At 34.7% G+C, this 14,365-nt stretch overlaps 2 protein-coding genes across 4 annotated transcripts; both read left to right on the top strand.

Annotated features, from left to right (window-relative positions):
- The first annotated feature begins 290 nt into the window (after positions 1-290).
- LOC132185052 (ABC transporter I family member 1) lies at positions 291-2,228 on the top strand. Its single transcript, XM_059598871.1, has 2 exons — positions 291-379; positions 1,167-2,228. Exon 2 carries the CDS (start codon positions 1,286-1,288, stop codon positions 1,970-1,972), a length of 687 nt encoding a protein of 228 aa, XP_059454854.1. The 5' UTR covers positions 291-379; positions 1,167-1,285; the 3' UTR covers positions 1,973-2,228.
- Positions 2,229-3,005: 777 nt separating this feature from the next.
- Positions 3,006-7,666, top strand: LOC132184605 (uncharacterized). Of its 3 annotated transcripts, XM_059598298.1 has the most exons (10): positions 3,289-3,499; positions 3,597-3,716; positions 4,241-4,324; positions 4,453-4,487; positions 4,651-4,762; positions 6,181-6,269; positions 6,531-6,642; positions 6,781-6,911; positions 7,000-7,048; positions 7,319-7,666. In XM_059598298.1, exons 3-10 carry the CDS (start codon positions 4,241-4,243, stop codon positions 7,394-7,396), a joined length of 690 nt encoding a protein of 229 aa, XP_059454281.1. In that variant the 5' UTR covers positions 3,289-3,499; positions 3,597-3,716; the 3' UTR covers positions 7,397-7,666. The 3 variants fall into 3 exon arrangements, with proteins under 3 accessions (XP_059454279.1, XP_059454280.1, XP_059454281.1); XM_059598296.1 differs by lacking the exon at positions 3,597-3,716 and having other exon boundaries at positions 3,006-3,381; XM_059598297.1 differs by lacking the exon at positions 3,597-3,716 and having other exon boundaries at positions 3,038-3,499.
- The last annotated feature ends 6,699 nt before the right edge of the window (positions 7,667-14,365 follow it).

The following is a 14,365-nucleotide window of genomic DNA, read 5'->3' on the forward strand; positions in this document are numbered from 1 at the left end:
TTTACAACATATATAATCAAGATTTTAAAAAATTTATCATAAAATTTTGATTGGTCTAATCCATTAAAAATAAATAAATAAGAATTGGCAATAAGACCTCTAGGTATATATATATATATATATATATATATATATATATAATCCATTTACAACATATATAATCAAGATTTTAAAAAATTTATCATAAAATTTTGATTGGTCTAATCCATTAAAAGTAAATAAATAAGAATTGGCAATAAGACCTTTAGGTCCACACTCACAAAGTAGATGTATGTTTTTGATTGGCAATAGTAGAAGCAAAGCAAACCCACTTTCAATTGACAACAGTTAAAAGAGTCTGGAACCGGACGCAGCCAAAGAGGCCGGACCTTCCATTTCGGTGAGTCAATTGGACCTCCGCCTTTCCAATCTCCCTTTCTGGGGTTCTCATAGTCCATGCCTTTCGCTCCAAAACATTTTCAAATTGATAAAGAAAATGAATTTTTATGTTTAGTTTAGTTTTTTGGTTGAAAGATTTGAATACCCGTTACACATTTTAGATCGCCCATGTCGCTCTAAAGTTGCAAAGCGCATGCTTTGGTGGTGCTTGGAGTAAGTTATCTAGGCTTAGTGTTACGCATGCCAAGTGTTTGTAAAAATGCCCCGCTCTTTGTAATGAATGGCTTGTACATGGCTATATTTTTCACGGGAAAATTGTTCCAAGTGCATGTTTTTAACGGGAAACATAATGGTTCTTATATTCATATACTTGTTGATTTAATTGAGCATAATATTGTTGAATAGCACTTATCCAGGATAAAAATACCGCAGCAATATGATAAATGCAACATGACTATGCTGAGAAATGATGTGTGAGTGAGTCTTATGCATCTGGGTATCGTCAAATCATAAGCACCAACCTTTGGAACCTAGATTGAGCCCCTAGAATCCTAAGCTCTGTACAGAGTTTGGGAATCCCATTTTTTTGACAAAAATGAAGCTCTACACAATTGAAACATAAAAGAAGAGATTTGATGGCCAAAAGACGCCTGTGGTTTTTGACAAGTCTGGTTTAATCTCTGTTAGCTTTTATTATACTGATTTTCAGTTCTTTTTTCCGTTATCCTTGAAAATGATCACGCATTTGGATTAAATGGTTTATGCCAAACTTGTTCACTTCATCGCAGGATTTATGTTGGTGCCAATTGTCTTGTAAGTACTGAGACCGGGGTTTTGTTTGCTGCTCTAGAAGATAGTAAACACTCAGAAAGGTAATTATTTTTTTTTTCCAGTTTCCAAAACCTCAATGTCTCTCAGAAAACCCCCACTCCCTCGTCTTCTCCTCAATAATGTCTCTTGCATGAGAAATGCCCAACAAATTCTGAGACATGTAAACGTCTCTATTCATGATGGTGGAGCACTGGTGCTAACCGGCACCAACGGGTCAGGAAAGTCTACTTTCCTCCGCATGTTAGCTGGGTTTTCTCGACCATCTGCAGGCGAGATCTTGTGGAACGGTCATGACATTACACAATCAGGAGTGTTCCACCAGTACAAGCTTCAGCTCAACTGGCTCTCCCTGAAAGATGCTGTCAAAGACAAGTTCACAGTCCTCGACAATGTTCAGTGGTTCGAAGTTCTTGAAGGGAAGCAGGGGAATTCATTGCCTGCTTTGCAGCTGATGGGGCTCGGGCGTTTGGCAAAGGACAAGGCAAGATTGTTGTCAATGGGCCAGCGGAAAAGGCTGCAGCTTGCAAGGTTGCTGGCAATTGATCGGCCAATTTGGTTGCTCGATGAGCCTTCAGTTGCATTAGATGATGAAGGGGTGAAGTTACTTGAGTACATCATTGCCGATCATAGAAAGAAGGGCGGGATTGTGATTGTGGCAACACATCTACCTATTAAGATTGAAGATGCCATGTATCTGAGGCTGCCACCAAGGTTTCCGAGAAGGATGACATTGGTAGATATGCTTGATCGAACAGACTTCTAATATTATCCTTATTTTATGTTCATTTATCACACTCATTTGTTTCTCATAAAACCCAGAGAATACACCCTGCCATTGCAGATGAACAAAAATCGTCTTTGGTTCTTTTTCTTCTTCTTCAACCTTTTTACTTGTATCTCTGCAAATCTTGAGCTCGGGAAACTGTGTTATGGGACCGGTTCAGCATTGAGTTGTACTCTGATAGTATGTTATGATTGACGCCTGCCTAAATTAGTGGGTGGACTGCCCTTGAGTCATATTCCTTTAGTAATTCATACAGTAAAATTATTGGGAATATCTATCGAGGAATATTATAGTTTTTATTATAAGTTATTTATAAATTAGTGTGATAATTTATGTGGCACTTATTATGTCAGCTACTAAAATATTGACCGTTACATGAATTTGTAAAAAAATTAGAATAAAAGCTGTAATATTTCAAACCCTTTTTTTAATAACTTGCACGGACATTAAATAAGCAGTAATACACGTCCAACCTATAAGACCTGACAATATTTAGTTTAAGATTAATACGTATAGCCAGCTTACGATGGAAGGTGAGTCCTCCATAGGATACAAGGAAAAATGGATGTGACCATCAAATCTAGTGATCGCGATCACCATATCGAACTGCTTTGGAAGATTTGGTTGGAGTGATCACATATATGAGAGAGGATGAATTTTTTTTTTTTTTTTGAGATTAACATGACAATACCATATTTTAACAGTATCTTGTTGCACAGTTAGGTTAGCTCATAACCCATTTGAAATAATTTTAGAAGTTTTTATTGTGTCACTCAAAAAATAAGATGATTTTTAAAATCATAATTGGATTAACATTCGATAGTAATCAATCACAAGTTCAATAATAATTCTAAGAGTCATATTATCTTAAAAATAACACAAGAAAAACTTATAGCACTACTCACTTGCCTAAATCGCAAACATATCATATCATTTTCCATCCCTGACTTCATGCCCATGAAAATCCATGGGACCACCAACCAACCTGTGTCTATAAGAGTCTAAGACAAGACAACACAATATAACTCATTGCTAGAGAATTCCGAAATCAGAAACTTCGTTTCTCCACGTGCTCAGTTTGACATAACATCTTGTTCTTGCGCCACCTTAATCAACAAAACTACAACTGTTGCGTTGGGTCTCTCTTATATGTATAGGCATTTTCAGATCTATCAATCATCCACAATATATAATTGTAAAGAATGGAGAAGCCATCTTGGTTTTGTACTGTTTTGACGCAGGTGTTTCTCTGCTTTGCTGTCTACCTTGCTCTCAACTTGGGTCAGCCTCAAAAGGCCATTTACCAGAATAGAGCTCTTGATCTGTACTTCATTAGTGTTAGAGGAGGCTTCAGACCTCTTAAGCAACAGACCCATCTTCTGAGACTGGTCAATCTCTCGTTTTTCTTAATTGAATTCTTTTGTTTCGTGAATATTTGTCATCTTATTTATTGCAGTCTTCCCGGTTTTGTGAGGATGGATGGGGTTTGTGGGTATGGCTTATTTGGTATGTTTCTTGTAATTATATGTCTTATTGTGTTTTGGATGCCAAATTGTGGGATCAGTTCAACGATTAACAGTTTCGTGGGTGCTTCTTTTGGTAGACATACTCCTAGCAACTAACTTGATATATCGAATCCCTGTTTATTTTGTGAAAGATTTCATTTGAGGAAATAATCTTGGTTTCAATTTTGCTGATGGGGAGTGAATTCTGATTCTTTTTGGTGAGTGATCACAGGACCACTTTCTGCTGCATGCTAGAAGAATTCCTGTTTTCTCTTTTAATAGGCTTTGATTGCATGCATCGAATTTGAATTTTGATGAAGTAACTAGGTTTATCCTATATTCATAATTAGGTTGAAATTTTTCATCACTTGTAATGCTTTATGCCAGTGGGTTCCTAGCACATCAATAAAGGATTAAAGGCAGATATTGGAAGGGGTGGGTATTGGTTTCTGTTCTTACAGTTGGCCAAAGAAGTTATATTAGAATTTGGGTCAGAGGTTATCTTATGTGAGCACATTCAGTCTAAATCTCTGGATGAATAAATAATGCACCTTTAGGTTTCTTCATCATCTAAATTGCTGCTTGGTTTGATTTACTACTTAGTGATTAATTTACATCATACCCTCATTTTGTTCTTTGTTTGCAAATCTGATTTCACTAGATTGCTGCTTCCTTCAGTCTTCACCGTATCTGAGTTTTTCTGAGTTTTCCCGTTCTGATTGTGTCCTTGTTGTCTATGAAGATGGAGAAAGTGGCAAAGACTTACAATGCAATTTTTGTGGTGAACACTAGTGAGCTTGGAGAGGATGATCCACTCATGCAGAATGTAAGATCCTTTTTTTTTTTTTTTTTCCAATCACCAATTAACAATGATGGACATTATGCGCTTTTCACCAGTGTGCAGCATTGGTCTAAGTTGTTCATTTGTTAATTATTAATCTTGAATTTTTTCAGGGTACTCTGCTTTTCCCATCACTGAAAGTTCCCTGGTATACCATTCTCTTTGCAATCAGTTCTCTGAATTGGGTACATTGCATTGCATACTAATACTTTTATTGCAATATAGTGGATTCTTATGTGATGTATGGATAAACAATACTTTTAATTCCATCACTCTATTGGGTAGTGTTGAATAATAAGTAACACTTGTAGGTACACTACTAGAACTAAGGAGGGACATGGAGCAAGTTGCTTCCTAGAGCAGATAAAGCTACCTTATGGGAGAACCTTAGACATAATCGGTGTGGACACTGGGTCATTACAGGTACGTGTTTCTTGAATTCAAAGAATCGTTTGTTTGTTGACTGTTGGCTTCTCTATGCTCCTTCATGGTATGCTCCAGCTAAATGACTGTTCCCTTTACATATTGGATCAATTTTCCTGTTGTTCTCTTATTCAATTTCCATGTATATCCAATTATACTTCCCATGGGCTTCAGCTCAAGTGGTAAAGGGTTAGGGTAGGGTTGTGATAGGTCTTAGCCTTTGATCTTTCCTAGCAAAAGAAATGCATATCTAATTGTATTTTCCCCACATTTCTACTTTTGCAAATACAGTTTCAGCAAGGCTTCTGGGACTTGACATTATGAATTCTTTTTCTCATTTTTTGCTCCCTCCGGGTTAGGCTAGATCTATGGAACAACATTTTGAGTTGATTTCTTAAGCTCTTAAGCATATGACATTTTGGGAATAGCTTTTGTAAATTACAAGTCTGTATATGTGTATTTTGGAAGCTTAACAAACTGTTGGGGAATAAACTAGTTTGGCATCTGCTTTCACAGTCCTCACTTGCCTTCACACTCGTGCATCGTTGTTCTGAGTTCTTAGCCAATCCACCCAAGTTGTAACCCTGGGTGCAACAGACTCATGATTAATTCATAATATTTAATAGTATGCAAACTGACGGTCGATTATATCTAGCAGATTACGGGGAATATACTGACATTTTAAATCTATAATAACATATTAATTTTAATATAAGGGTGAAGGCAATCATTTTAGTTCATCACAAGTGAGAGATTCAGGAAACTTTGGGTTATTATTAACTGATTCCCCTTTTTATTATTTTGTTTTCCTGTTTTTGTTCTTCTGTATATAAGTTAGGTAGAATGTGTGCAATAATAATAAATTTAGGGTGAGAGACACAGTTACTAAGGCAATTTGGATTAACAACAAAAACATAAAACCTATATGAAATACTGAAAGGAAATTTTTTTTAAAATGTAAATATGAAGGTGTGCATGAATTGCAAGTTCAAGGTGGCCATGTGTATGTGAAATATGTCACATGATGTAGTAAGATATGATGGTTAAATGTTGTATAGAGTGGATTATGGTGCTGCTTTAGAGGGAGTAACACTTTCGTATTTATCTTTGATTAGTCTATCATAACAAAATAGATATTGCTTTGTGATCTATTCATTTGTCAATTCCTGTTTCTTTGTTCTATTGCTTACCATCTATCTGGAAACTCCAATTTGAGGTTCATCTCTGTGAAATTGTTAACTGACTTGTTTCATCTAGTTTGTAGTATGTAAACTATACTGCCAGCATATACTTTTCATTGTCCGAGTAGCAGATTGGCAGTGTCATCCTATGATTGATAAACTGTAGAATAACACATAATTTTCATTTTTTTTTTCTTTTCTCTTACTTGGTTTTTAATAATTTTTTTTCACCTGAAGGAATTAGTTCTTACGGGATCATTAAGTGAAAGTGGACAAAATCAGTTACATTGGCTGACAAGGACACTAGAAGCAACCAATAGCAACTGGTAAAACAAATGTTTGTTGTGTTGGCTGTTTATAGGCTTTGTGGTCTTAAGTACTAGCAAGGTTTTGAATCAAAACAGAAGCTATGAATTTTCGTACGATGTTTCATTTCAGCTACTCTAATATCAGCATTTTTAAAACCACACAGGATTTTTAGTTTTTCATTATGATATTTTCATAAACTTTTGAAACCTTGAGAATTGGTTCCCCATATCTATACCCTTCCGATCATTGAATGGTTCCTTTTTCCTTTGCGACTCTAGGCGCATGGTTGTTGGATTCCATCCATTGGTTGTTTGTGAAGAGAAGAAAGAGGAATTGGAGGCAAATCAATTTTATGAGCCTCTACACCATATTTTCCTAAGATTTGGAGTTGTGAGTATTAGATCATTATATTTAATGTTGATAAGTGTAGAGTAGTCCTCTCAGACCCAAGGTTTTGAATATCTGGATCTGCATCAGTTCTGAAGGTGATGGCAAAACTGACTACAAATTTATGCACTTACTCTCCAGAATGTGTATCTAAGTGGTCAGGGCTGCACTAACCATGTCCGACGTGGTAACATCGCTTACATTGGGAATCCGACTCCCAGAGAGAATGAATCTTATGTGGCATCTGTAAATGGGAAGTCAGTCTTTAATGGGTAATTATCTCTCAGCTTCAATGTTGTTCTACATTTTACTCCACACGTGAAAGCTTTTTCTGACTTTTTTCTGTCTTGAGTTCCTCAGAAAATTGGTTAATGGGTTTCTCCTTCACAGAGTCAGCTCACTAGAGATTGTAAGTATTAAATTTTTCTGCATTATGAATATGTCTTGAATAAATTTGGGGAGCGTTGGACGATTGACAAGTTTGAATTAGTCTCTGCTGTGTTTGACATGGAATTTTGAACTGCAATTTGATAGTGTAAAATTGGAAGGATAATCATAATTACCTAAGCCATGTGTGGAACGCATTGGACTGATTCAATATCATTCAAATGTCCAGATACCCATCATTCTTGTCTTAAGCTTGTCCAAAGCACCAATGGATGCAATTTCTATGTTTCAGGTAACCTACTTTATTTCCATGGCTGGGGAAGTTGTGCATAGAACTGTAATCCAACAGAGGGGTAAGGAGGTGATGTAAAAATTTCATTTGAAGGAACAAATTCTACCCGTTCTTCGAAGCCACGACGCGATTGATTCCAACATTCTTTCCGCACTTGAATTGTCCTCCCAACCTGCAAGAAATTTTCCTGCATATATTATGCCTTTCAACCCTTTTGACATTAAGGGCTATCTGTGATTATTTAGCTTGATTTATTTTTTTATAAACTTGTAGTTTCTTCTTCTAAATAGTAGTTATATATCAAGTCTAAATGATCCTCCTGAATTGGTGTGCCATTTCCCTAATGAATCTGAACTCTTCATGCTGGTTGGTACCAGCATTAACATAAACAGATGTTCTGAAAATGCTAGAAGTGATCATTGGGGTTCTTTGTAAAAGGGTTGAAATCTTACTATTTGGAGTAATGCAAAAGGAGCTAAAGCTATGCAATTGTGACCATTGACAAACCAATCTCTATAGTCTATAGGGAGAAAACACTAAAAAGAGAATTAAGTTTCACTTTGATCTAACAAATGATGCAATACAATGCAAATCCAATGGTATTTAAATTACATTTAATCTACTCAAACTACCACCTTAATGACAATCTACCTCCCAAACTATCAATTGCCACAATTTACCACTCAAAACTACCAAAATAATGACAATGTATTCTTAATTTTTAAAAAATGATGAAATTACCTTTACTAAAATAAAAATAATAATATTAAATTTTAATTTTTTTTTTCAAAATTTTAAGGGTATTTTTGTCTTATTGAAAAATTTATAGGGGTAATTCCATTATTTTGTTTGCGTTGAGGATACATTGTCATTATTTTGGTAGTTTTGGGGGTAAATTGTCGTAATTGATAGTTTAAGTAAACTTTACCCTACATTTTTTATAGAGAAATGTTAGAAACTTTTATGGACAGTGTCAATCGGCCATTATTATTATTATTATTATTTTTTAAAATCAAGAGTTGTTTAGCACGTTAATGGTCTAACATTATTTTAAAAAATTAAAATATTAAAGTTTTGTTATATCAATATTTATTAATTTTACTAATCTTAAATTTGCCCTTTATCTTCTATTCATATTAGGAGATGACCCAACTACCCTATTTCCTTCTATAAATACCGCTGGCCATGAGCAAGAGGAAGCAAAGAGGGCTCAAATTCACACTCGAGAATGAGGCTCAGAGGGTGTTTGGTTTCTTTAGGAGTGGTTGCCCCTCTCTGGTGCCTGTGATTTCTTCGTCCCTTCAATCAACCGCTTCTTCCTCAGAAAATAGAAAGAAAAAAAAAATAATAATAAATATCTCTCTCTCTCTCTCTCTCTCTGTGTCTCTCTGTGAATCTTTTCTTCTTTTCTTTTGAAATGGAGAGGATCCTATTCCTATCCCTTCACAAGGAATGCATATATATATATATATACCATATTTCTCTCTCTCTCTCTCTCTCTCTCTCTGGAGGCTGTGATGAAGCTTGTGATCGTTTTAGTAGAGTGTGAAATCAGGGGTATTGTTGAAAGGGGTCCGGTTTCCTTGGCGGGGCGACCCGGATGGCCTTTTTGTGACTAGATCACCAAAAGGCAACCGGTTTTTGCAGCCATGGCGATGCGTGTCCCTTTCCTTTACCTCATCAGAGCCCTTTCTGAGCCTCCACCCTCCGCAAGCCCCTAGATCTGGATCCACAAAGTTTTCTTTTTCCTTAATTTCTGTTTGGCTACTGAGAAAACGAGTGAAAGACATACTCTCATTGGCTTTCTTCTTTTTTCTTTATTTTTTATATATATTTTTTTATATCTTGGCTTTTGCATTTGGGTTTTGAATTTTAAATCCTTTCTTACCTTTTTCTTTTTGGCTTTTTGTCAACGAAAGGCACAGAGTTTTTAATGAAACATTTTGGAATTGGAGATGGTAATGCTTATTACGAGGAAAATGATATATTATTGAGTAGAGTTATGTTCCACTGACATTCGTAGGATGTTACAACTTTTACAGGTAATCTTCCACAAAGATGATACAACTTGCATTCGCGGAGGAGTTGCAGAGAAGACTTGAATTTTTCACTTGGTGATGATATTTAAATATTTGTAATAATTTATTTCCCTTTTGTGGGAATTTTTTATTTATAAACTTGTAATCAATCAGCAATTTGTTTATTCTTCTAAATATATCAAGATGTTCGGAAAGCGTAAATGATCCGCTAAAAGATAGGTTTTTCGATTACTATGTGATTTATTAACTTTTAATTTAAAAATTACATCACATTTAAAATAATTTTAGGAAGACTCTAAGAATTATACTCATCTTTATTTCCCTAATCAACTTCAACACTTTATCTTGGTTACTGGTTAGTATTTAGTACTAGATGTTTTGAAAATGCTAGAAGCGATGGTTTTGGTTCTTTGTTTAACCCACCATTGTTTTACTATACTAGCATTGTAGTGTCGATCCGTCATTTGATTAGTGTCACTAAAAAAAAAAAATTAAGGGCTTATTGGCATGGCGAAGTCTACCGAGTTAATAATGTGATAAAAATAAAGAGATGATATATACACATCTCATTAGTGTCACTAAAAAAAAAAAATTAAGGGCTTATTGGCACGGCGGAGTCTATGGAGTTAATGTGATAAAAATAAAGAGATGATATATACACATCTCTTTAATACATACGAAGATGAAGCAGAGATCATGTTTGCATAAGGAAGCGAAGATTTCTGTTTTATAAAGTGTGATTTTCAGTTGATTGAACTACTCCTTAACTTTAAGATAAGAAATGATGATTTTTGCTTCACAAGACGTGGTTCTCAGCCGATTGAACTATCTTTAACTTTAAGACAATATAATAATTTAAAATGACCCAAATCAAAAGTTAAAACGCCAATCATATCATCTTTTAGTTATGACATTAGGTTCAAAACTTTTACGATTTATAGGGTATTGTGTAATTTATAATTTTTAAGGTAAATAAAGTTTTCTTTTAAACTGTATAAATTTTTTTCATGTCTCCAAAATGTCATATAATTTTCACCTCTATTTTAAAAAAATGCACTGTAAATTTTAAAAAAAAATGTGAGAATTAATAGACTAATTATTGTTATATCAATAATTATCATTTTTATTATTCTGTAAATTACAGGATGACCTAATTACCCTTTTTCATTCAATAAATACGGGTGGGCATGAGGCAAAGGAATCCAAGAGGGCTCAAATTCACACTCGAGAATGAGGCTAAGAGAGTGTATGGTTGGTAGGTTGCCCCTCTCTGGAGCCGGTGATTTCATCGTCCCGTCAACCACCAGCTTCTTGTCTGCGAAATTTGTAGCATTACTCTTCCAACTTCCAATTATATCTATCTCTCTCTCTGTCTCTGTGGATCATCGCTTTTTCTTTCTTCTTTTCTTTGAAATTCCATTTCTTTCTTTCTCTCTCTCTCTCTCTCTCTCTCTCTGGAGGCTGTGATGATGCTTGTGATCGTTTTAGTGGAGTGTGAAATCTGGGGTATTGTTGAAAGGGTCCGATTTCCTTGGCGGGGCGATCCGGATGGCCTTTTTGTGATTCTTTCACAAAAAGGCAACCGTTTGTTGCAGCCATGGCGATGCGCGTTCCTTTCCTTTACCTCATAAGAGCCCTTTCTGAGCCTCCACCCTCCGCAAGCCCCTAGATCTGGATCCACATGTTTCTTTTTTTTTTCTTTCTTTTATGTTCTGTTTGCCTTCTGAGAAAACGAGGGAAAGACGTAGTAACACTGATTTTTTGTTTTTTTGGGCATTTGAGTTCTTGAATTTTAAATTATTATTATTATAATTATTTTGGCTTTTTGTCGATCGGACGCACAGAACATTTTGGAATTGATGAAAGTAACTCTTATTACGAAGAAAATTATGTTATTTTGTCGGGTGAGTTATGTTCCACTGACATTCATACAGTAAAAAGCAAAGAAATTAATTTTCGAAGAGTATTTGAATTTGAGAAGCCATGCTTGTGTTTGCAAGAGGCTGGACTGGCCTTTTCCTCAATCTCAAAAAATAAAAAAATACCTTCTCCTCAAAACTAGAATCAATAATCTTATCTTTTATACTAATCATTTATTATTATTATTATTATTCAAATAAAAAAATTATTATAAAATAAATTTTTTATATATTTTTATATAAAATTTATTTATTTTTTATTTTTTTCATAAAATATTTTTACTAAAATCAATCAAATACATTCTTAAAAAGTATTACATTGCCAGCCTAAGTCTGGCCTCTTAGCAAAGGCCGGCACTGTAGTGCGTTTTAGGAATATGGGTTTGATTGGTTTTAGTGAAAATTTTTTGTAAAAAAATTAAAAAAAAAATATTTTATATGAAAATATATAAAAAATTTATTTTGTAGTGATTTTTTTATTTAAATAATAATAATAAAAATTAATGTGGTATAAAAAATAACAACGTTTGAATTAATTTTGAAGTTATGGTATTTTGTTTTTTGGATTGATGAAAAGGCCTGGTCCTGCCTCTTGGCAAACACTGCCATAGAGACTCTGTAGAGACTTGATTCATTGATTGATAACCCAAAATTTAATTAAAAAGGTAAATGTAGCTGATAAATTCTGCACGATTACCAAGTAGGAAACTATATGGTAAACAGAAAACAGAATAAATAGACAAACAGTTAAGTTCATCAGAAATTACAATAGCCAAACAAAAACAATGGACTGAACTAAAAAATACAGCATATCAATAAACGTAATGTTATAAATTATATTTTTATTTTTATAATTATTGTGATATTTTTAATCAATTTTTTTTTTTTTTAAAAAAAAAAACAAACAATTTAGGAGTTGAATGATATTGTCAATTCAGGAGAACATTACTTGTAAATTATTATCCTAATGTGTTAGAACCCTAACACCAGCTTTCCAACAATTTTTCTTCAATTTAGAGAATAAAACTACTTATGATTTCCTATAAAAAAACACTTTGCAATAAATTTCTTTATTTTTCTCTATATGAATTAAATATTATTTCTTTTTATTATTGCAACTGATGAGAGATGAGAGAATTGTTGAGACATGTGAAGGAGAGATGAGAGAGAATTGTTGAGACATATGAAAGAGAGATGAGAGAAAATTGTTGGGATATCCAGACATGTGAAGGAGAGTAGAAAGAGAATGAAATGTTTTATAATTTAATAATGCATAGGGAGTTTACAGTGTTTTTCAATGATGGTGATTAAATTTGGAGCTTCTGATGTGGGCGTTTTTTTTGAGATTTTCTCTAAACATAGGGAATGAAATGGGTTATAAGAGCACTAGCAACATATTCCCTATAGTTCATTTCCTTTTCTATGTTTAGGAAAAATCTAAAAAAAAAATTACAAAAAAACACTCACATCAAAAGCCCTAAATATAACCAACATCAAATGGTATCTACAGGGTTTCCCCTTTGGAAAACACTGTAGATGCTCAATGCATTATTAAATTATAAAAAATTAATTTTCTCTCCTCTTATTCACACGTCTCAACAATTCTCTCTTATCTCTCATCGGTTACAATGGTAAAAAAATTTATTATAAAGTATTTTTTTTTTATAGAGAATTAAAAAATAGTTTTACTCCTTCAATTGAAAAAAAATGGTTAAAAAATTGCTAATAGTCCTTTAAGGAATCAGCTTTATGAAGCGGTTTATAGATAAGAACAAAGAAAATGAATCAAGATCGGTTATAATTTATTGAACTTTATCTAAAATACGTTAAGAATTTTAAATAATATTTTAAAAATGTTAGAGAACCTGCCATTTGGATTGACCAAATCACCCTCATCTGCCACGCCTCAAATAAAGGAAGAATGGTTAAGAAAGGGTAAACGTGGAATAGAGCAAGATGATGGAAAAGGAGGGCGGTACTATAAATGGAGTTCTGATGCCCCAGGTTAGGGTTCACTCTCATTAGTTTAAGAATGAGGCTCTGCTCTCAGTGAGGCTGCGGCGTCGTTTGGACGCTGGTTGCCCTCCCCTGAATGGCCTGCGGAGCCGATGATTTGCTTTGTTACCAAAATCGCCTTCCATACGGAAAAGGATCCTCGCCATATTGTCTGTCTCTCTGTCTCTCTATAACACACACACACACACACACACATTCTCTCTTTCTCTCTCTCTCTCTCTTTGGTTCTGTAAAATCGAATGGCTATGAGGCGGTGACGATGTTTTCAGCGTGTGAATCAGGCACTGGGAGATGACACCGTTTCTTGGCGGGGCGACTCCAAGCCTCCTGTGTAAAAAATGACTTTTATGCCCTTTTTTCACAGGCGGTTTCTTGTTGCAGCCATGGCCGGTGCCCTTTCTCTTTTGTCTGAGAAAAGGCGAATCTGAGCCTCGCTTTCTCTTTCGAGTAAAATGCTGGAAACTACTTTTGTTTTTTTAATAGTACTTTGGGTTAGGAATGAGGCTCTGCTCTCAGAGAAAGAACCCTCATTTCTCTGAATGCCCTGCGGAGCCGATGATTCTACCCATCAGTCTCATCATCACCATCACCATCATCATCTTCTTCATCTTCTTCTTCTTCTTCTTTCTCTATAAAACCTAATGTAATGAGCCGGCAATGATGCTTTTAGTCCGTGAAATCAGACAGAGAAAAGGACGGCCCGTTTCTTGGCGGGGCGACTCGACTCGGTGGCTATCTGTGTGAAAAATGACCGTTCTGTCATTTTTACACAGGCACTTCCAGCTCTTTGTCGCAGCCATTGCGGTTCCCTCCTCTTTTCCTTGTCTGAGACTAGCCGAAACCTGAGCCTCTCTCTATTCTATTTTTCTCTTTTTCAATTTTGTGTTTTTGTTTTTCCGTTCTCATTGTCAAGCTAACAAATTATCAGCAACAGATGATGATCTTGAGCAAGAACAACTCAGCCATGATTTGAAACCTGTCGTGGGAGATAGAAATTTGGAAGAATTTGCATCTTTATCTTATTATCTTGTATTTCAAATTGTAACTCAGCATATATAAATTAATTCAAAAAC

The sequence above is a fragment of the Corylus avellana genome, chromosome ca6, assembly GCF_901000735.1.
Source record: "Corylus avellana chromosome ca6, CavTom2PMs-1.0".
Lineage (NCBI taxonomy): Eukaryota > Viridiplantae > Streptophyta > Magnoliopsida > Fagales > Betulaceae > Corylus > Corylus avellana.

What these genes read in the sequence shown, in the direction of transcription:
- LOC132185052 (XM_059598871.1), top strand. Translation starts at nt 1,286, where the DNA reads ATGTCTCTCAGAAAACCCCCACTCCCTCGTCTTCTCCTCAATAATGTC.
- LOC132184605 (XM_059598296.1), top strand. Translation starts at nt 3,196, where the DNA reads ATGGAGAAGCCATCTTGGTTTTGTACTGTTTTGACGCAGGTGTTTCTC. An exon ending in GAAGCAACCAATAGCAACTG is followed by an intron (nt 6,270 to 6,530) that starts GTAAAACAAATG and finishes TTGCGACTCTAG; the next exon opens with GCGCATGGTTGTTGGATTCC. An exon ending in TTTTCCTAAGATTTGGAGTT is followed by an intron (nt 6,643 to 6,780) that starts GTGAGTATTAGA and finishes CTTACTCTCCAG; the next exon opens with AATGTGTATCTAAGTGGTCA.